At 43.0% G+C, this 23934-nt stretch overlaps 1 protein-coding gene across 1 annotated transcript in view; it reads left to right on the plus strand.

Moving 5' to 3' along the window:
- LOC136860514 (protogenin) overlaps positions 1 to 23934 on the plus strand; it is a 606373-nt gene that overhangs the window by 201347 nt on the left and 381092 nt on the right. The window contains exon 3 of the mRNA XM_067138762.2: positions 6946 to 7060. Within this exon, the coding sequence (XP_066994863.2) occupies positions 6946 to 7060 (115 nt within the window). The remainder of the gene's footprint in view (positions 1 to 6945; positions 7061 to 23934) is intronic.

A 23934-nucleotide genomic window follows, 5' to 3' on the forward strand; every position in this document is an offset into this window, starting at 1 on the left:
TCAACACGTACTAAATGTACGTAACACGGCCTAATAGGTTGAAAGTCGGTTTCGATTACAATGCGGTCATGAAAATTCAATATTCAGTAAGTGAAATGCTTTCTTTCGCGGTTAGTCTTTTCTTTGACATCCATAAAATCTTTCTTCACTTTGTTCCAGTCATTTTTGCGTTCGCTGTTGACATCAGAATAGTCACATTTATACATTTGTAATCACACTACAAGATGTCGTACTACCGATACTGGTTATGTGTTGAATTTTATATGCCATGTGTAATACTGAACTAGCTACACAATTATTGGAGCACCTTAGTACGAGATGTATCTTACTACTGGCTTGTAAGAAGGAATGGGTGTTTTATAAAATGTATACAGCGTGATTCAGCCGCCCCTTCCAATGTAGTTTTATGCAACCCACAAATTTCATTCCGTCCTGAAAACATCTGCCCTGCCAGTATGCTCAGAAAACACAACCGGATATCTTGGTATTTACCGCCTCATCATGATAGGACGCCGTAATGTTATACTCGTATTAAACACTGGAAGATATGCGTGTGTCTTCTAGATCATATGAACCTGACACGCCGGCGAAACACTAAATGGATATTGCGACCGCAGTAAACCTAATACAGTACTTGCTATATGCTGCTCATTGTGCCGTACGGAACCGTAGTGTAGTTCGTAAAGGCGTGGCGGAGCGGGCAAGCATGTCAGGTGGGAGGTTCGAGTCCGAGGCGAAGATTACAAACGCAATGTAAGTTCATTACCCGATTTCATGCAAATTGTGTGAATGAATGTGTTTGTGGCCCAAAGATGGACTGATAGAAGGCCGGACACATACAGACCGGAAATAATAGGAACACAACTGCCTTGGCAATGTTTTTTCGAGCAAATGCTCGATGTGATGACCGTTTTGGTTTATACACATTCGGGCCCGGTGTCCAATAGATCGGCTTGCGCGCTGAAGCATTCCAGGTGTAATTGCTCGGCAGGCGTCCGTGATGAGTTGCCGGAGCTGGTCAGGGTTTTCCGGCGCTTGAGTGTAAACGACGTTCTTCAAATGTCCACACAAGAAGAAGTCTAACGGCATTAAATCCGGTGATCTGGCGGGCCAAGAAAGAGGGTCTCCTCGTCTTATTCATTTCCCTGGCAGTTCCTCATTCAGATGGTTACGAACGGGCAAAGTCGAATGTGGTGGAGCTCCATCCTGTTGCAACAACATCGTCAAACGATCGTGCAAGAGCACATCCTCTAACACCAGTGGGAGTTGCTGATGCAGAAAGTGCAGGTAGCGTGGGCCTGTCCAATGGCCCTGAAAGAAATAAGGTCCAATCAGGCGATTTCCCAAGATTCCACACCAAACATTCACTCCCCATCGTACTTGATAGCCCGCTTGTCGCACCCAGTGAGGATTGTCCGGGATTCCAGTAGTGCATGTTGTGGCGATTGACATTCCCATTATTGTGGAAGCGCGATTCGTCCGAGAACACGATATGCGATACGAATGCTGCATCATTGTTCAGCCTGCCTAATAGCCACCGACAGAACTCCATTCGAGCTTCGAAATCCCGCCCATGGAGCTCTCGGTGCAGCTCAAGATGGTATGGGTGAAATTTATGTTCATGCAGTAATCGCCGGACGGCTGGCTGGCTGGTGTTCACCCGTCGTGCAATCGCTCTTGTACGATGTGTAAATTATTACGAGCTGCCTCCAGAACGGCATCTTCTGTTTCATCCGATGTAATGGGCCTATTGCGGACTGGTGTCTGGTTGGACACCATGCCTGTTGTCTTTAGGTGTCTCTCAACACTGCGGAGTGTCGTAGCAGCCGGGTGTCGCCTGTCGGGATACCGTTCCTGGTACAGACGTAGTGCCTTGCACGCGTTTTGTCTTGCTTCCCCATAAATGAAGAGCATGTCAACGTATTCTTCTGTGGAAAACATGCCGAATGACAGCAGAGATTACAGCACATTCAGGCCCTAACCAGCGGACTATGCGCAGGGCACAAGATGAATAACAGCGTAATTCTACTGTTTAATGTGACAAACGTGGGCCTGTGTTTACGTATTCAAACATACCGATGCAAAAGTATTTGTACGATGCAGGATTCGAACCGACGCTGGCATATTCCGTCGATTGCTAGGCGAACGCCTAACCACATCCGCTACGCTATACTACTGGAAACATGCTGGTAGTACGACGAGAACAGAGTACATACGCCATCCGGTTCGGTGTTTAAGACAATTACTGCACTGTTACTGCATTGATTTCCCTATTCGTTACACTCGGTCACGAGGCAGGACACATTGATATAGTTACATGGTAAAAGGACGTTGTTACATGATTTCAAGGCGTCGTGTTTTGCGAACGGACGATATAACATTTCTCTATGGTTCTGAATCGTGTGCAAAATGTGTTCACTGAACATTAGTACTTTCCAGTGTAACGGTTCAAATCCCGTTACAAGGTAATATCTGTATTTTATTAATATTATTATTATTGCATCTGTGATATTATTATTATTATTATTATTATTATTATCATTATTATGTCCGTATTATTATTTTATCTGTGAGATTACTATTATTTTGTTATAATTATTTTCAATTCCATTATACAATGCTTGTCGCTTGCGTATTTGTGATTGAGTGTATGCATATATACGTATATGTAGATTAACTTTAAATATCTGTACAGTGAGAGTTTCGATGTATCAGATGTGGATGTGACGTTAAATTGCAATACTGTGGGCGATTCTGCCAAGTCATCGCCACGTCATGGCTACGTCATCATGCTCACTTAGCACTGAGCTCTGTTCCTTTGAGTTTCTTAGGGAGCCCCGGGGGATTTCACCATTACATGCAACAGTTTGAGGTGTTGTGGGAGTATATCATTGTTATTTCTGGAGATTACGTAGCTGTGTCAACCAACGTCTATAAAAGGTGGATGCATATTGTAGCGTCAGTCTTTAGTTAAACGGAAGCTGAACAGTGAAGAAGTCTACGAGATGAAGAGGCCTCAGTCGGTCAGTCAACGAGTGTGAACGAGAGATGGAGAAGACTCAGTGAGCCATTAATTATTGGTCATTGAGAGAGTGAGGCCAAAGTTGGTCCGTCACTTAGTTGAAGACACGGACGCAAGGGCTTACCATGGAGTCAGAGAGGGAAACCACCTGCTATGAGGTAATACCATATTGACTTACAAAGAAGTCAGATGATATGGAGAAGAAGCAGTCACAAGGATGTATCACCAAGTTAGGCGTGACACATCTACAGTAAATACCAGATCAAAGGATTACGTCGTAATTACACTCAAAGTGTTGAAGGTACAGTCAAGTGAATCAGTGAGGGAAATATTTCGTATAAATTGTTAAATGTCCGGTCAAGAAGAATTCAAATTCATGCCTAGTTTCTTTCAGTTGCAATGTCATAATTTCATATTCTCATCTGTTTTATCGCAACAAGACTCACAATTTTTTATATATTGTTTAAAGAATATATTTTGTTCTATCAAACGAATTCATAGTTTTATTTCAATGACAGTAAAATATTTTAACCTCAAAATTAATGGGGAAACCGAACGCCAATCTCCTTTTCCCAGAACTTATATGGTATGTTGTCAAAAGTAAGCTTATTACCCCACACCCTAGAGATAGTCAAGATTCTCATTCTATTATTGCTGCACTGAGTGGTAGCTGGCGCCCTTCAAATAACGTATGTGTAAGTAAGCAGGTAACAAGTAAGTGTGAGTACAAGGTCCGACGAGTGTGTATTTTAATTAATGAATATTAATTTTCAGATTTTCCATTTCAAATGCAGATATTTAATATTTTCAAGTTAAATGCAGTTTTATAATATTTGTAAAATTAGTCAGACAGTTAGGAAAATATCACCAGTACGCATACGAAGGAATAGCCCCATATAAGCATGTGCACGTTAATTGGGCTGCAGCAGGCGATATTGGAAGGGGCTGCTGAATCACACTGTGCAGTGTATTGTGAACCTGTCCAGGCACGAATCTAGAAATCTCGAAATTTTACACTTGAAAGTGAAATTAACGCTTAGCATGTACAGTATGGTGAAATGGAAGGGAAAGGAAGTGTTCGTTGGTGAAAAGGGATCAGTAGTGAGTTAACGTGATTGACTAAAATACTGCTCTTAAACGATTATCTGTCTGGCTTATTTGGGCAAAGCGTTAGTTTATATAATTGTTCGCAGAATTTTGATCACATTACAAACGATGTATTGTAGAAAAGTTACAGTACACAAACGTATTTCTATGTTAAGTTTTTTTTAATGCTATGCTTTCATAATATCTGATTTGGAAGAGTATGTAGCTCCCTACGTCTCGTAGGTATTGCGAATTTTAAATTTTATTTTGCAGTGAGATATCAGATTTCAGTTTCGATAAAACGGTGTACTGCATCGATAAATGATTTGCGTGGGTTTTGTTACGTAGCTATCATTTTGTTTTCGGCAGCCCTGAAGGGGGTTTTCCTTGTTTTCCCATTTTAATACCAGTCAAAGGCGACGGTCGCTTCCGTCCCGCTTCTCTTCCTTTTCTGTATAAGACTTATCTGTGTCGGTGCAACTTAAAAAGCAAATTGTAGTAGGTACAGTTGGAAGGTGTTGGGGTTAACCTGTACATCAGGGCGAATAGAAATATACACCGAGTGGCCAAAAGTCACGGGAAGGGGTGTCCCATTAGAAAATGTGCCGTGTATGACCCCCGAGTGTTGCGGCTAGCTGCGGCCAGTGTTGCCAACTTAGTTTTCCCCCTGCTAAATTAGCTTATTTAATCCCACGTTTAGCGGCAAAAGAACAATATTCCCGCTGGAGTTTTTTCGCCGCTAAATCTAGCTTAGTTCATCCAGTGTGCGTTGTGGTTCCCCTAGTATGTACGAAGACTTACTCTCTCTCTCTCTCTCTCTCTCTCTCTCTCTCAGCTTGTTCCTTTCTTGCATGATGTGGTAGGAACACCGAAACTAGCTGTGATCACCTAGTCATGGTACCTGACTCACCACTGGTCCAGCGGGAGCATGGAATGTGTCTTTATGATGTATATGACATCCCTTCTCATTCTTCGGTCTTACTATCGTCCGATGACCTCACAATACTTCCTTACTCGTGCAGGGCTCCTCACTTTCATCTGTCATATCCCATCTCACTTGATCCACTCTTGTTCTTTTCCGACCACGTGGGTATTAGGTCACGAGGCCTAGGGAGTCTTTCACTCGCACGCTCTTCGTGGCCCTTGTCTTTCTTTATCCGATGCCTTCTTTTTTCGAAGTGATGGACCCGTTCCATTTTTCCATCTGATTAGTGTTGATAAAGAATGGTTGCCCAGTTGTACTTCTTCTTAAAACAATAATCTCCACCACATCCACCTGTCAAGACGAGCTCAGTAGGCATAATTAAATGTCCATGGTTTGCAATTATAGCAGTTTTCTAACTTAACAAAACAAGGGGTTATTTCATTCTCTACCCGGTGAGCAGTGCTGTAAATATTTGGCTTATTTTTTTTAAACTTTTTCCAGTTCTCATTTAGCTTTTTCCAGCTTATATTGGATGATGTTCTAGCTTATTAAATGAAAATTGGGTTGGCAACTCTGGCTGCGGCGCAGTTGAGCAGTCTGTCACAGACACCAGTGTTGTGAAGATGGCAACATGTCGCGAGTCAACCGACTTTGAACGTGGGATGGTCAGTTCTCTTCTTTTTCTCACTGTTGATAGTAAAGATCTTTTATCACCTATTCTTGTAACAATTTCTTTATGTGGGGTCTTACTACGTAATCAAATCAGGCTATTCATTGTGCACAACCCTGTATATATGTTATAATAGCATTAATGTTCTTCACAAAGGGTTGCGATCGCTACTTGGTTTACATTCATTTGGGTGCAACTCACATTTTTGGTTCCGTTCGTGATTGCAGTTGTCATCCCTGAAATAAGACAGTTAAGAAAGTTATTCAGTCTCTCTCTCTCTCTCTCTCTCTCTCTCTCTCTCTCTCTCTCTCTCTCTCTCTCTCTCCTGAAAGGTTTGTTAGTCGTTGGAATGATTTTCACCTTTAGTTATTTCCAGCTTGTTTATAACATTATGCATTTGTTAAACTTAAGGGTGTCTGAGGACGCCTATGACCCTCCGTCTATTTGCTCCCCTGGCCCGATCTTAACATAAGTATAAACATTTTCTGCAACAGACGGAATAAAAATTAAGAGATATTCCAGTATCGATAGAGCGTTACATACATTTGTTGAACTTGCTGCCACGTTTGTCTAGCTTTTTGGATTCGTTGCAGAATGGAATTCCACATAACTGTCATGACGAGGGGTCCTCAGGGGTTCTCAGCATGGGAGTGTGGGTTGGCGACCACGGGCCTCCAAGCTCTGTCGGGCATTACTTGTGTCAGGTTCCTTAGTTTTATCTTCGCTTCCCGTCCTCACACGATCAATTCTCGTTCTCTTCCGATGCTGACGGTATTTGTCTTGCAAGGCCTAGAGAGTCTTTGTTTTCCATGTCCTTCGAGGCCCTCCCCTTTGTTTTGCTTATGCCCTCAACGGTAGGGCCTTTTCCACTTTTCCTATGGTTTGTTTTTGTTTGCGTTTTTTTAAAAGTTGCTATACGTCGCACGGGCACAGATGGGCCTTACGGTGACGAATGGCTATTAGTTGGAAGGAAACGACCGTGGCCTTAATTAAGGTACATCCCCAGCATTTGCTTTGTGTGAAAATGGGAAACCACGGAAAAACCTCTTCAGGGCGGCCGACAGTGGGATTCGAACCCCTCTGATTAGTGTTAGAAAGAATAGCCTCTCGGTTGTATTTCGTCCGAAAAAGAAACGCCACAAGGCCAGTCTCGAAGTATTGAATAGTGTGAAGTTTTTAAAACGTATGTATAGAAACTAGTGGAATCGAATATAACAATGAACGTTCTATGTTTGTCTCCAGGTGCAGTACAAGAAGGCCGGTTCACAGGATACCTCAGACCAGGGTGAATACCGCTGCATCGCGCGTAACGCAGTGGGAGCCCTCATTTCTCGCCCGGCACAACTACGGATCGCAGGTAAGATATCACCACATTCATGTCTCAGAATGAAATTCTTATTCCGTGTATGCAATTGAAGTATTTTTACGTGTTAGAAGTAAAGTAATGACATTTTAGAAATCTAAATCGTTAACCGCCGACCGAGGATAACGTTCACATGATTCTATGTAGCTGTGGCCTGACAATACTAGGGTTTACCTAGACTTACTGCCCACTTTCAATGCCTTTTGGTTATTTCATTGTAGAAATCGAGAGTATCTTGATCAACGACCCAGGTAACTTGTGGCCAGCGTTCATAACCGAGCACGTCATGCTTCATTATACACATTTAAAAAAATAATTGGGGAACGTGTTTTTGAGCGTATGCCATGCTCCACAAAACAATACCTCACACCCAGGTATGTTACCAACTAAACCTTTATTCTTTACCGTTGAAGTATACAAAAGAACATCGATGGATTCGCGTTCATTTTCAGAACACAAACGGAAATGTCCAAATAGGGGCGAAAACAAAGGGGTAACTATCCTCCAGGGTGGATTTTTATCACAGTTGGAGAGCTTCAGTATGGTGTATGTCCTCCACGAGCATTTATCTTAGCTTGGCACCTACGCGGCATGCTCCGTATACGTCGGCGGAGTTCATGCTGCGGTATCAGGTCCCATTCTTCAATGAGAGCCTGTTCGTGGTCTTGAAGAGTCTGTGGTGGAACAGGACGCCCACGAACACTTCTCTCAACCTATCGCACACATGCTAGATGGTATTAAGGTCGGGACTCACTGCTGGTCTTTCCATCTCTTGAATGTTCAGTTCTCGCAATACCGTTCTTGTGATGCGCGCTACATGAGCCCTGGCATTGTCGTGCACGAGTACGAATTTAGGGCCAACGCTGTATTCAGCAACCAACACATGCTGTAGCAGTATCGGCTCGGTGTACCCCGCAGCGGTAAGATTACCACGGACGACGACAAGATCCGTACGGCCATCAATACTGCTGCCACCCCACATCATCACAGAACCTTGTCCGAATCGGTCGCCTTCTTGGACATTTGGCATGTACTGCTCACCACAGCGTCTCCATACACGTTGACGTCCAACACGCTGTGTTAGGGGAAATCTGGACTCGTCTGTGTACAACACAGATCTCCATTGGCGAAGTTGCCAGTTGACGTGTGTACGGGCAAACAGAAGGCGAGCTGCGCGATGTTGCTGCGTTAAACGGGGCACTCGAACAGGGGCGTAAGGACACTTATCTTAACCTGTTCCTTACTGTCTGTTCAGACATCGTGACTCCAGTGACCCTCCTGAGGTCTTGTTGCAGTTCTCTGGCAGTTGCTGAACGACGCCGCAACACACAGATGGTCAGATATCGGTCATCCTGTGGGGTTGTCATGCATCCACGATCTTGTCCAATCCTCGTTGTGAACTGGTCTGTCTCATTGTAGCGATTCCACAAGCGTTGAATAACGGACGGAGAGACATCGAGATCCGCAGCAACACGAAGAAAAGTCCATACTTCCTGGATCAAAGTGACGGCCCTGCGACTTGAACCTCGTTAAGATGTCTCATGGGATATGCTGGTTTACGTACAACGTGCTCAAATGACCGCAGTAGTCCGCGTACCTCACAACGACACACGGACGCACCGCTATTCACTTATTTTTGAGGGGTACGCCTGCATATGGAGTATAACTTCGATTTGACATACCCTGAATAGCTAAGGTCTCAAGGTATGCTGTACGACCATTGGAAGCCCATCTACCAAATTAACGTTCACATACCTCAAAACCAAAAGAAAACCCACGGCACTTAATGCCCTTAAAAGGGCTTTGGCCTGCCCAGCGACCGCTGCTCAGCCTTAAGGCCTGCAGGTTACGAGGTGCCATGTGGTAGCACGACGCATCTTCTCGGCCGTTATTCTGGGCTTTCGAGACCGGATCCGTCATCTCACCGTCAGATAGCTCCTCAATTCCAATGACGTACGCTGATTGGACCTCGAGCCAGCCCTCAGATCGAGAGAAAAATCCCTGACATGGCCGGGTATCGAACCCGGGGCCTCCGGGCGAGAGGCGGGCACGCTACCCCTACACCACGGGGCCGGCAACATTCAGATACCAGACGTTACAAAACATGTTCCCCTGATTTTCTTGAACTGTGTAGAACTGCCTGAACATAGTGGTGAAGTGGATTCCCTGGTATTTGTAAGACTGAGAAAATGGTCGTCATTCCAAAACCAAGGAAAGGCGGATTGTTCCCTCAAAATTATTTTTAGGTTACCTTCTTTTCGCATATCTCGAAATTATTCGATAGACTTCGTCGAAATTCTAGTTGTAAAACTTCGAGACGTGTAAGGTCCCGAAGCACCTTGCCAAAAACAGTCGTCATATGGCGTTTCTGAAAGCATTCTGGGGTATAGTGCGCATTGGTATCACCTAAATTTCACTATAAAATTTGTCACAAATGGAACATAATAATTACTTTTACACATATCAAGTGAAAAATCCCTGGCAAATTAAGAAATATGTTTTTTGGAAAATATTAATACGTACTTACCAACTTTGCAAGTACATTTGGTGTTGCGCTCATAGTGACACACGTATGTCTTTTGTCTTACACTTTGAACAATTCCGTGTGTGATATCTGTGTTCACTGAAGTTCTTTGCTTTCGTTTCATTCTTCACTTGTCAATGACATCATTTCATGAATTGTATCGCGATATGCTATATTTAATAGGCGACAAAATGGTATGGCCAATGTACATAAGAAAAATTCAGTGGACTAGTGATTTATTGGTCCAGGGATCGAGCTACTTTCTTTCGAACAGAAATAAAAATATTTATTGGTCCAGGTATCATGCTATTTTTCTTTTGACCTCCATTTTGCTGTTTGTACTGGCCAAAGATAATGAGAATCTACAGACATAGCACTCCCATTCCACGGTGCTAGCCCTGGACCTGAAGAAAGTAACAAAAGACGGCACCAGCAGCGAATGGACAAAGATAATGAGAATCCACAGACATAGCCCTCCCATTCCACGGTGCTAGCCCTGGACCTGAAGAAAATAACAAAAGACGGCACCAGCAGCGTAGTACGACATAAACCAGTCCTGTCTACAAGCCTTAAGTATGTTTTCAAATTTCTCAAATAACGACGGTATTTCTTAATTTGCCAGGGATTTTTCACTTGATATGTGTAAAAGCAATTATTATGTTCCATTTGTGACAAATTTTATAGTGATATTTGGGTGATACCTTTGCGCATCATACCCGCATTCTGCTATACCAGACGTTTTCAGCTTGGCACCCGTTGAGGCTAACCCACTGCAGCCGGCCTGGCGTGACGTAAATGCGGGCAGCTTACGTAACAAGCATACGTCACACTGAAGCGAAAGAGTGAGCACACATTGCAGTGAAGGGTGGGAGCCTTGACGTTCACTTGTGATTACGAAGCTCTCCTCCACTACTCAGCGAAATGTTGATTGGGGGGGGGGGGTACAGTATTTAAAACAAAGCACTGTAATCGAAAATAAAGAACTGACCTTTTGAAGATATTCCGGTTTGATTTATACTGCGCTCGATATAAAGAGTTAGTTTTATTTTCTTATATTCATTCATATAAAATTGAAGCGTTATTATTATTATTATTATTATTATTATTATTATTATTATTATTATTATTATTACAATCTACCAAGTTACAGGGTTTAAGCGTATAAGCTACGATTTACAATTCCTTGGGTGGACATGACAGTATTTTAATTTAAAAAAAAAGTAAAATTCCTGTTATTCATTAAGCAAAATGTAATATAATTACAGAATTCAACACGTTTACTGCTTGATTTTGCACAGCATTGTAGTGTTGTGTGACTCTTCATTTCACTGAATTTCTGAAAATAGTATTTCAAATTTAACAGGCGTCCAATGATAATATCTAGCCTCTAAATGGCGAGAGGGAGTTTCATCACGAGCGAGGACATAGATATTTACTATCCAAGATTAAAGTACAACAACAGTGTAAATATATCTACCAGATAGACACACAGTAAGCCTTCAAATAAATAACCTAACTGATGTTATTCGTGGAAAGCATGAATGTATTGTTGGTGAAATAATCAGATAATTTAAACCGAAACAACTACAAGCCACAGGCTATCTAGCTTAACTGCGTATCATATTAGACATGTTTCTAAAGCACCTCTTAAAATTTAATAGTGAAAATTGTAATTTATTACGTACGTTATAAAAATATTTGAGGTTGTAGGCCTAACTCTGTACTGTATCTGGTCAAAATACATAAACTGCAATGAACGTAAATAACTTATTTCTTACAACGTAAATTGAAAATGACGTGGATTTCTCCCCTCGTTCTTTCATTATTTTGTGCCTGCATTTCAAACTCTGGTATTGCCGCAGTGATCGAGAACGACTGGGAGAACTTCGCCCATCTTTCACGGCCTGTGACGCAGCCGCAACGTCACTGTGTTTGAATGGCATCGCTTGCCAGCCCGCCCACTTACAATGCTGGGCACCCGCGGGACGGATTGCCCAGCGTGAGCACCTCTGTGCTACATACATTACTTAGATTGCTCTCCGCAAAGCTCGTATAGGTCTATATTGCCGACAGCGCGAAGTTAGTAGTCAAGAAGCAAGTAGCCATGTTAGTAACCAGTAGGTGTACTGCGTCCCTCTTAAATCTCAGTTCCAGCGCGTCATTTCCTTAGCTTCCATCCATCGTACGCACAGTACTTCCAGTATACAGTAGTGCATGGCATTGAAAGTTTGTTGATTATTAAACATTTTGCGATTTCTATTTTGCTAATACTGTACATGATTTTAAAGTCTGTTCCGCGTATCCCTAGGGAAGTCGTACACGTACTGGATAATCGAAGCAAGTTGGTAGGAGTTCTATTTAATGCTTGTGCTTTAGAGAACAGCTCTCATTGCATCGTGCAAACTTGCCTTTTATCACACACACGTCGTGTCTGCGAACTTGCAGTGACATGGTGTTACGTCTTCCACAGAAGCCGCCTCTCCGGAATTCACACGCCATATTATTATTATTATTATTATTATTATTATTATTATTATTATTATTATTATTATTATTATAAGTTGTATTGCGGTTAGTGTTCTTCCGCTGCATTTTGTGGTAGAAAGAGGAGGTAGCCAATCTCTGTATCTGTTGAATTGCATGTCTCTTATTAGAATCCGGATTTCTATGCATAACCAGATAGTGAAATATGCATGCAAACATGCTCGAAAAATGTAGAAAAAAAAGATGCACCATAATATGCAGAAACAAATGAACAAAAATCGAACTGTTTGTTTCGTGGGAAAATTAAGTTATTCTTGGCTGCTACAGTATATGAGGAAAGTTATCCTGCTTGGTGCTGATTACATTTTCTTTCACTGAGAACTGATGAGATTTTATTGTCAGATTGTCTGTGATTGCCTAGTCCGACTCGTTAGCTGTATGGTCAGCGTTGAGGGTCCCGGGTTCGATTCCCGGTCGGGTCGGTGATTTTGACCGCCTCTGATTAATTCTTCTGGCCCGGGGACTGGGTGTTTGTGTCTGTCCCAATACTTTCCTCTTCATATTCATACAACGAACTACACTACAAACCGCCACAGAAACACGCAATAGTGATTACATACCTCCATATAGGGTTAGCGTCAGGAAGGGCATCCGGCTGTAAAACAGGGCCAAATCGACATGTGCGACACAGATGTGGGAAAAGAGGAAGATTGTCTGTGATTGCCTGTTCCACAGAAATATACCAGTTTTTAAAATTATTTGTTATTTTTTACCCGATGCCTTTGCTGGCGAGACCTACTGCACAGTGAACTGTCTTCTCGTACGGGCTAGAGCAACTTTTTTTTTTTTTACTTTCATTGATCTGTCTCAGTCTTATCCTTGGCTTTAACAATATGATAGCGACAGAGGTATGAGCGATGCTAGTAATGTCATTCGTTATGCAGCGAGTCCCTGCTATGAAAGGTGTGACAATATAGCTCATAGGGTCGGTTGGTGTACGCATTTCAGTGGGTTTGGCAGACTGATATAAGAGCAACTTCTCGCTCAGTGAGGAAAGCATCGGGAAACTACCTCACTCCTCATTTCCCTAAGACGTCTCTTCAGTGATGCCTAGGCCATCTATGACAGCTAATGGTGGAGCTGTTGAGGATCCAACCAGCCTTCGGGCTGAACACACACACACATTTTATACCCGAGTGATTGCAGAGGTTTTGTTAATTACTAGTAATTAACTGATTGTTGAAAGGAGACAATTTAGTAAGATAGTTACTTGTAACGTGCATATTTGCATTAACAAATGTAAAGTATACATATGCCCCAGAATATGCTTTTATATACACTGTCAAACACCGTTCAGATTGTCTGTGAAGGCGTGACTTACAAATTATATTATTACGGCATATATGCATGCTTATCCGGGCTCTTTCTGTTACGCTTGTTTGGCGTAGTTGAAAATTCGTCACCTGTCGACACGTATTATAGATTCATTTTAGACTATATATTTCCGGTTTAAACTGGTTGGACCGAACTCGATAGCTACAGTTGCTTAAGTGCGGCCAATATCCAGTAATCGGGAGATAATGGGTTCGAGCCCCACTTTCGGCAGCCCTGAAGATGGTTTTCCGTGGTTTCCCATTTTCACACCAGGCAAATGCCGGGGCTGTACCTTAAGTCCACGGCCGCTACCTTCCACTTCCTAGACCTTTCCTATCCCATCGTCGCCATAAGACATATCTGTGTCGGTGCGACGTAAAGCAAATAATAATAGTAATAATAATAATAATAATAATAATAATAATAATAATAATAATAATAATAAAAACTGGTTGGCTCAGGTGGCAGCGCGCCGGCCTCTCACCGCTGGGTTCTGTGGTTCAAATCGCGGTCACTTCATGTGAGATTTGTGCTGGACAAAGCGGAGGCGGAACAGATTTTTCTCCGGGTGCTCCGGTTTTCCCCCCTCACCTTTCATTTCAGTTTCATCTGTCAGTCATTAATCATGCTTCAGAGGAGTGTGAAAGGCTTCGGCAGCGGGCACATTTCCTATCCTCGCCACTAGATGGGGCTTCATTCATTTCATTCCTGACCCGGTTGAATGACTGGAAACAGGCTGTGTATTGTCATTTGCAATTGCTTAAGGCTAGTTTTCTTGTTTTTCGAATTCCTTTGACGAGTTATCTTAGCTTGGTTAAGATAAGACTAAAATACTGTTGTACGAGGTTCTTGAAATAATATCAGGCAAGATTATGCTGCTGTTAATGAGAAGGAAAATCTCCAACAGTCATTCGTTTTCTCGCCGACCGTGACTTTTTTTTTTCCGACACCTTCGTACCTCGAACCATTAAGCCTCTTTCTTCCCTATTTTCATCTGATTAGTGTTAAGAGGGGATGGTTTCCCAGTTGTACTTCCTCCTAAAACAGTAATCAACATAACCACTATCCCCAGCATAGTAGGTCAGATAAATTGTATGTATTGTCTTAGCATCTGTGTGAACACCTGAAAATGGTTTTCCGTGGTTTCCCATTTTCACACCGGGAAAATGCTGGGGCTGTACCTTAATTAAGGCCACGGCCGCTTCCTTCCAACGCCTAGGCCTTTCCTATTCCATCGTCGCCATAAGACCTATCTGTGTTGGTGCGACTTAAAGCCCATAGAAAAAAAAATGTGAACACCTACTTTGTTGATAGACAATGTTTGAGGCAGGAGGAGAATGTTCACATAGATTTGAGGTATCTAGTTCCTTTATTTGGCCGGTCGTGCCGTGCTGCTTATTAGACACTTGCTCCCTGCTCTCAAGGTTGCGGGATCGAATCATAGTTCAATCAGTCTGTATTTAAGTGTGTTCAAATTCATAAGACTCCTGCCAGTGGATTTACTGTCATGTTGAGGGACTCCTTTTTGGGCAATCGTTCCGACACTCCAGCTTTTATTTTAAAGGTCGTTACGCGCATAGGATAGACGTAAAGAACTTGTAAAAAAAGTGTCTTCTATGCTCAAAACTGAAAGATGTAATTCTGGCACAGTCGGTTGGCATGTGAGAGTGCGTAAGTGCCAGAGACCCGTGTCAATAGGATGCCTGAAAGATCTGGAGTTGGTGAATGATTGTGTATATCTGGGCTCCATAATCAGTAACACGGGAAATTGTGATAAAGAAATAAAACGACGGATTGTCCTAGGTCGTGCCGCAATGGTTAAACTCACAAAGATTTGGCAGAACCGGGCATTATCCAAAACAGTGAAAATAAGATTGGTGGAATCACTGGTGTTCTGTTTTCGTGTACGGCTGTGAGACCTGGACTGTGAAGACTAGTGACAAGAACCGAATAGATGACTTTGAGATGTGGTGTTGGGCGGAGAATGCTCCGTGTACCATGGACAGAAAGAAGAACAAATGCCTCCATCTTCCCGCGTTAGTGAAAGTTACCTCCAGTTCCTGGGACACATTTTGAGGAGAGAAGGAGACAATTTAGAAAATACCATTCTACAAGGCAGAATTGAAGGCACCAGACCAAAAGGCAGAACAACAAGTAGATGGTTAGACCAAGCAAAGATGATTACCGGTCTACCTCTTCACAATATCTTAAGAAGAGCTGAAGACGGCCCAGGATGGAAAAATCTCGTTAAGGATGCAGTTACTAACGAAGTGAAGAAATGAGGTCACGACGCTCAGCAATGAGTAAACCGATCGATGATGATGATGATGATGATGATGATGATGATGATGATGAATGAACTACCCCTTCTCTGGGAGAAATTCCGGCACTCTACCGTTTTTTTAATCGATAGCAACCGATGGGGAAATAAGCCTCTTAGCACTTTGAAAAGTACTTATTGTAACACTCGGGAATGCATAAATTAAGACAGTAGTATAATAAGCGGGTTCTGGCGCCTCCTCCGGCGGGAAATTTGAATTCTGGCGGGACATGACGTCACGACCACGTGCTCTTGTTTGGTAAACATAGCCACGTGCTTTTTTGACAGCTGTCTTCTTGACGAACCCTAACCTCACTTTGAAGGACAATAGAGCGTCGCTAACCTCACTGCTGCCATCTTTACGGCAGTAAACCTCAAGGCTGCCACCTTATGCATGTTATAGCGCGGAATTTAAAATCCAACAGCAGAACGTCGCTAACCTCACTCTTGCCATCTTGATGGGCTTATACCTTACTGTTGCTACCTCGGTTATACGCTTTTGTGCTAGTTTACTGTTAATCTCTAAGCTGTTCGCATCATCGAAGTAGAGAGTAACAAATGTCGAGTAGATTTAAAGAAGAATCTGTTAGCAGAAGATAAAAGTCCGTCATGGAAAAACCTATTTCTAGGTATATTTGCGAAGAGTGTGGAAAAGCATTTTCCCGAAGCTATCACAGGAGACGTCATGAGATATCATGCAGGACAATTTTTCAATGCAAACATTGTAGAAGAGAGTTCAAGAACGCATACAACGCTCAACGTCATGAAGCCGCGTGTAATGCAGCTTCATCGGGAACAAAATACAAAGAGCTCAACCATATTCCAGCGAACACTGATTTATGTTTAAAAAGTACACCTCCGCGAGAGATTTTTAATTCTCCCTTGTTGTCTAGACCTGCTGCGAGTTCTGTTACTAAGCACAAACTTCAAGATAAAGAGAGGCAAGATCATGATTATGATAATAAGGATAATGATGTTCATCAAAACAGTAGTAAAGGGAAAGTAGAAGAAGAAAATCTGAATGTTTCATTGCCATTACAGCTTGATGATTTTACTTCATTTCCTAAGCCTACTACACGTTCTGTCGCAGTGCAAACATCTCAAGAAGAGATGCAAGGTAAAGAAGAAGGAAATTTCAACGCTTCGTCGCTATCGAAACAAGTTAAGTTTGTACCTAGAAACGCTACTGCTGAAGCACGTATTATATCAAAACAAGTCCCTACACATCAACTGTCTGCATATACACTCAAAGTTCACAACGAGCCTCTGTTACCCTATGTAGATATAAGCTACTGTAAAGACCCCAACGTACTGGTAAAACGTTTACAACTGCTAAGAGCCTATCATGATGCTGGTTACACACAGTACAAAGAAGATATTTTTGAAATAGAGCATGAATTACGTCGTGTTGGTATTATTAAGTAAGCGCTTACCCTCACCTAAGTCATCCATCTGTAGTATATAGTCGATCGAGTAGCTATATTCGTATAGATTATTTCCCAACATTCTCCCTTCCTTAGGGTGTTAACTCCGCCTCTAGTTGTAGAGCCGGTCTCAAGCCCGGATAAAGAGAGGAGAGGCACCCTAGCCCTTTAGCCCTTTAGCCCATTAGCCCTTTTGCCCATTAGCCCTACAAGGAATGTGCGGTAATCTAATCTTCTTAGAACAAAGGTATCCCCTGACATGTTGTATCGAGTACAGTGTTCTGTTTTAGTCTTGATCACTTATTTAGTGTTCTAAACACTTCAATCAATGTTCAGATCACATGGTAAAGTTAACAGCACAGAGTGCAGTGTTCGATTCTAGTCTTGTTATGTTTCTTTAGTGATTTGCAAGTCTAAACATGCATGATGACGTCATCACTGCAGCACGTGCTTACTCTTAGCTATCCCGATGCAGGTTTATGCCTTGACATAAGAGGAGGCCTTAACAGCTTATGTATAGCCGCTATTGTTTAAAGATAGCTGCTGTTAAGAAAAAGCACGTAGAATTTTTCAAATTACATTTCAAAGGTATGAGGTTTAGTGCTGTAAAGATACCTGCACGATGCAAAGCTAGCTTTCTTCATCAGAGCAGCCACCATCTTGTGTGAGCACCTCTAGACCGTATCATAAGGAGCTGTGTATAGTCACCGTCTTGTCGCTGCTACCTTGCGTAAGCACCCCTAGGGCGTCTCACAAGAGCAGCAGCCATCTTGTGCAAGCGCTCTTAAGCTGCCTCATAAGAAGCTATGTATAGCCCCCCATCTTGTAGAATTAGATAGCTGCCAATGCCAAAGGGCCTAAGTAGGGATCGAACCGTCGATCTCATCATTAGACTATGTTTTTTTCTTGTTCCTGATACTGCAAACCTTAGGTATCAGGTTTTGCTCTACGATGCACCGTTTTCGAGATATTTAACATTTTGCATTTAAGCTAAACCTGATCATGTTACGAATACTTGCTTCAATACAAGCTAAAACAGAGCGAATGCCAAAGGGCCTAAGTAGGAACCGAACCGTTGATCTCATCATTAGACTATGTTTTTCTTGTTCCTCGTACTGCGAACCGAGGTACTGGGCAGAAACTTTTTTGTCCGTTTTGCTCTACGATGCACCGCTTTCGAGATATTTAACATTTTGCATTTAAGCCCCAAATTTAATGAATCGAACTAGCACGACGCGTTAGCCTCTAAGCTAGCTTTCTTCATAAGAGCAGCAGCCATCTTGCGCAAACACCCTTAAGGCGTCTCATAAGGAGACGTGTATAGCCGCCATCTTGTGTCCGCCATCTTGCGCAAGCATCCTTAGGGCGTCTCTATCCATCTTGCGCAAGCATCCCTAGGGCATCTCATAAGGAGCCATGTATAACCGCCATTTTGCGCAAGCATCCCAAGGGCGTCTCATAAGAACCTATGTATAGCGGCCATCTTGCACAAGCACCTTTAAGGAGTCATGTATAGCCACCATCTTGTGCAATTAGCGTCGAGAGATGGCTGCTGTAGAATTTTTCTTTTTAAATTATCCACCGCCATATTTCAAAGGTATGTGCCTAAAGAGTGTAGCACTGAGGTTTGCGATGTAAGATGGCGGATGACAGCTGACAAAAAAGCGCGTGAGTTTGTTTACTAAACAGGAGCATGTGGAATTTTTCAATTTGCCGCCACCACATTTCAAAGGTATCTAGCTAAAGATGGCAGCACGGTGCGCTCTTGATTAAAGATGGCGGATGACAGCTAACAGAACTTTTCAAATTGCCCGCTACTACATGTCATAAAGAGGGCAGCACGGTGTTCTGTGGATTAAAGGTGGCGGATGACAGCTGATGAAATTGTCCGCATGATAGCAGCACAGTGCTCTATTGATTAAAGATGGCGGATGACAGCTGTCAAAAAAGCACGTGGCTTTGTTTCCAAACAAGAGCACATAGAATTTTTCAAATTGCCGCCACCACATTTCAAAGGTATCTAGCTAAAGAGTGCAGCACTGTGCTCTGTTGATTAAAGATGGCGGATGACGGCTGTCAAAAAAGCGCGTGAGTTTGTTTCCAAACAAGGGCATGTAGAATTTGCCGCCACCACATAGAGGGCAGCACGGTGCTCTCTTGATTAAAGATGGCTGTTGTCATGTGGAATTGCCTGCCACCACATTTCAAAGGTATCTAGCTAAAGAGGGCAGCACGGTGCTCTCTAGATTAAAGATGGCTGCTGTCAAAAAGCATTTTTCAAATTATCCGCCACCACATTTCAAAGGTAAGTAGCTAAAGAGGGCAGCACTGTGCTCTATAGATTAAAGATGGCGGATGACAGCTGTCAAAAAAGCACGTGGATTTGTTTATCTCACGCTAGTGAGGTTAAGTTGGTAATACTAAGGTTTAGGCCCGCCAAGATGGCAGCACTGCCGATGACAGGTGACGAATTTTACATCTACTACGATAAAGAGGGCAGCACAGTGCTCTGTGGTTTAAAGATGGCGGATGACAGCTGTCAAAAAAGCACGTGGCTGTCGAAAAGCACGTGGCTTTGTTTACCACGCGCTAGTTAGGTTAAGTTGGTAGCACTAAGGTTTAGGCCCGCCAAGATGGCAGCACTGCCGATGACAGGTGACGAATTTTACATCTATTACGATAAAGAGGGCAGCACAGTGCTCTGTGGTTTAAAGATGGCGGATGACTGCTGTCAAAAAAGCACGTGGCTTTGTTTATCACGCGCTAGTTAGGTTAAGTTGGTACTACTGAGGTTTAGGCCCGTCAAGATATCAGTACTGAGGTTAGCGATGCGTTGTTGTCTGTCAAAAAGCACCTGGCTGTCAAAGACACGTGGATTTGTTTACCTCCCGCTAGTTAGGTTAAGTTGGCACTACTGAGGTTTAGGTCCGTCAAGATGGCAGTACTGAGGTTAGCGATGCGTTGTTGTCGATGACAGCTGTCAAAAAGCACGTGGCTGTCAAAAAACACGTGGCTTTGTTTACCTCACGCTAGTTAGGTTAAGTTGGCACTACTGAGGTTTAGGCCCGTCAGGATGGCAGCAGTGAGGTTAGCGATGCGTTGTTGTCGATGACAGCTGTCAAAAGCACGTGGCTTTGTTTACAAATTCAAATCTCGCGCCAAAATTCAAATTTCCCGCCAGAATTCAAATTTCCCGCGGGAGGAGGCGCCAGAACCCGCTTATTATACTACTTAAGACCTTGGAAATAATATTAGAACAAATATTTTGTAACAGTTTAGAACACAGTATCGTCATAATCGCCATTTTAATTTATGATCAATCAATTCGGAGAGTGTAGTAAATAAAAACCAACCTAATCATAAAAGTAACACTAGTCCACTTTTAAAAACTGAATCTCATCAAATTTCCCACAAAGCTCCTACCAGTTTAAACGTCATCGAAAAGGTTTTCAGAAAAATCTAGAACTTAAATATTTAATTTCTTTCCCAATGATCTGCTGCTCGAGATCTGGAAATACAAAACTTGTGAGATCGGAAATGGAGAGGGAGCTCTGGAAAATGGAAGAAAATATAGACATAAGTCTTTTGTATTTATGCCCACTAGAAAGAGACAAACTGCAGGAAAACTTAGCGCTTCGCAAAGACTTGCTCTGCTATCTCAGAAGAATACCACACGTTCAAATAAACTTTCAGTTCTTATGACGTGCCGAGTACGTATAGTACATGCCGAGGAGATGTGAAGTACAGAATAAAAATGGCGAACAGAACTGGTGGGAACCGAACCTACAACTTTCCGATTTCATGCCCTGCCAAAAATACATGAAAATCTGAGAAGGGACCGTTTTCAAGTTCCGTTACACACTGGAATTCTCTAAAAAGGTTACAAATATTCTGTTGATCACAACAATAAAATGTAATTCGAAGTTCAAGACTTCTAAATCGTTACTAATCAATTTTTCTTATCGTTCACTGTTTGGAAGGTTGAGGCAAAACTGAAAAGCTGAAGACTGTTTCAAGGAGAATAGCAACACGATTTTCAGTCTCCCGTAAACAACAATGGAGGAAGACGAAGAAGGGAGGATGATTCAGAAACTTTGTTTGGCAAAATGTCGGAGTCACGAAAGGCAGGAAAATCAACTTTTTCCATGGTCTCACAAACAGATGAACACGACTTGGCATAGAGAGGCCTGATAGGAAACATGAAATAATTTCCTATATTTTATGTTCCATGCGTTTTTACCCTGCGAGGAACAACATGGGAGATATTTTTCAGAAATTTTGAATACCTCCGGAACTTCTACCCAAAATGTTTAAGAAACAAAAAAATACAGAAAATCTGCAAGTTCCATCTGGGCATATTGCAAGGGCATTCATGTCAACAGAGTGCTGTCTGAGTACCTTCTCCTGCTAACCCTATGGTTGCGAGTTCAATAACCAGTCAGCGAAAGGTATTATCGCTAGTTCGTGCATAAAATGTTATAAGTTCCCAAATAGTCAGCAATACACGGCATGGGAACATTCTTGAGAAGGAAGAAAACCGAAGAAAACATTATTGCAGAACATCTCATTCTGCTTTCCGAAGGATTTAGTAAGTCCTAATAAATTTCATGGTTCATGTTGTGGGTTACTGTAGTCACGTCCTAGTTCGTGAACCATGGGCAACGGCTGAGTGGCCTAGTAAGTGGTCCTCAGAGTCGGGATACCAGTTGCTATGGAATGGGAGTGGGCATCTCGGACATATTCTGAGTCGTGGCCTTGTGCTCATGGGGCTAGCACTATACACTCCACCGGTGGTCCATAACTCGTAAGAGGAGAGATCCTCACTTGGACTATGTGCAAGTAGGGTAGCATCCTGCTTCATGAATTTACCGAGTTCAGAACATTTTAAGCAAGCCTTGGGCCTATGGGAGTAACGAAGTCCCACTCCCATTTCACAGGCGAGGGACTCCTTGGAAACAACTTGGCGAACGAAATGGAATTCGATGGGGAGCTATCAATATTAATGGAGCTTAGGGAAGAAAGAAAGTAGAACTGGCTGAATCAGCAAAGAGGATGCATCTGAATGTGCTAGGAGTAAGTGATATTCGAGTAAGGGAAGATAACGAGGAAGAGACAGGGAATTATAAAGTGTACTAGACGGCTGTTAGAAAGGGAAGGGCAGAGTCTGGGGTAGGGCTCTTTATCAGGAATACCATTGCACGCAACATACTGTAGTTTCTGCTAGGCACGTAAATGAGCGAATGGTGTGGGTAGATTTGTCAGTTGGAGGAATTAGGACTAGAATTGTCTCCGTGTATTCACCATGTGAGGGTGCAGATGAGGTTGAAGTTGACAAGTTTTATGAAGCATTGAGTGACATCGTGGTCAGGGTCAACAGCAAGGATAGAATAGTGCTAATGGGCGATTTCAATGCGAGAGTTGGGAATAGAACTGAAGGATACGAAAGGGTGATTGGTAAATGTGGGGAAGATATAGAAGCTAATGGGACTGGGAAGCGTTTGCTGGACTTCTGTGCTAGTATGGGTTTAGCAGTTACGAATACATTCTTCAAGCATAAGGGTACGTTTATGCTGCAGCTTCGCTGCTGGCTCATGGATGCTCGCCCTAGCACTTCGCTGCTGGCTATAGCCTGGCTGCTCGCCATGGAGCTTTTACCCTGCACCAGCCCCGCGCGCACACTGCTGGCAGCTCTCAGCAGTAGTCGAAAATTCAAAACAGAGGAACTGATAATTAAGGCGGTTTGTATTTTGCATAATTTGATTATAGATATAGAGGGCATGAACACTTAAGACTACCGAGCTCGATAGCTGCAGTCGCTTAAGTGCGGCCAGTATGCAGCAATTGGGAGATAGTGGGTTCGAGCCCCACTGTCGGCAGCCCTGAAGATGGTTTTTGGTGGTTTCCCATTTTCACACCAGGCAAATGCCGCGGCTGTACCTTAATTAAGGCCACGGTCGCTTCCTTCCAATTCCTAGGCCTTTCCTATCCCACCGTCGCCGTAAGCCCCAGCATTTTCCTGGTGTGAAAATGGGAAACCACGGAAAACCATCTTCAGGGCCGCCGACAGTGGGGTTCGAACCCACTGTCTCCAGGATGCAAGCTCACAGCTACGCCCCTAATCGCACGGCCAACTCGCCCCGTAGGGTAAAATAGTAGTTAACAATAAACCAATTAAAACACAAATAGTTACTTTACTTTTAAACACGATAAAACAAGCCACTCTCTCTCATAAAACGTAGGAAAAGGTCTACTGGCCGCTCGTCATCTCGTCACTCCTTTTATCTCATATGAAACTCGTGTGATGATCCGCATGCCGCTGGCTACAAATCGCATTGCGTTCGAAGACAGCTTCAGATAGCAAGTGAGCAAGTGATCACTGAGTGCGAAGAGAGGAAGAGTGGGAGAGCGGGTGACCTTGAAAGAACCAATCACAGTCCAAGTTACAGGATTGCCAGCGATGGGCCAGGCTCGAAAATCAAACGTGTTTGAGACCATGGATGTGGCAAGGATAGCAGCCAGCAGCGCAGCTATGAGCCGAGCTCCAGGGTAAATGCACTGATTGAGATTCATTGGTTTGTTTCATCATCGCCTAACATCGAGCAGCGAGGCTTAGCGATGTGCCAGCAGCCAGGCTGCAGCATAAACGTACCCTAAGGCTATTCATCGCTACACATGGGAGGCTAGGGGTACCAGATCCATAATAGACTATATCTTAACCGACTTCGAATTCAGGAAATCTGTT

This window comes from Anabrus simplex, chromosome 1 (genome assembly GCF_040414725.1).
Source record: "Anabrus simplex isolate iqAnaSimp1 chromosome 1, ASM4041472v1, whole genome shotgun sequence".
In the NCBI taxonomy this organism is placed as follows: domain Eukaryota; kingdom Metazoa; phylum Arthropoda; class Insecta; order Orthoptera; family Tettigoniidae; genus Anabrus; species Anabrus simplex.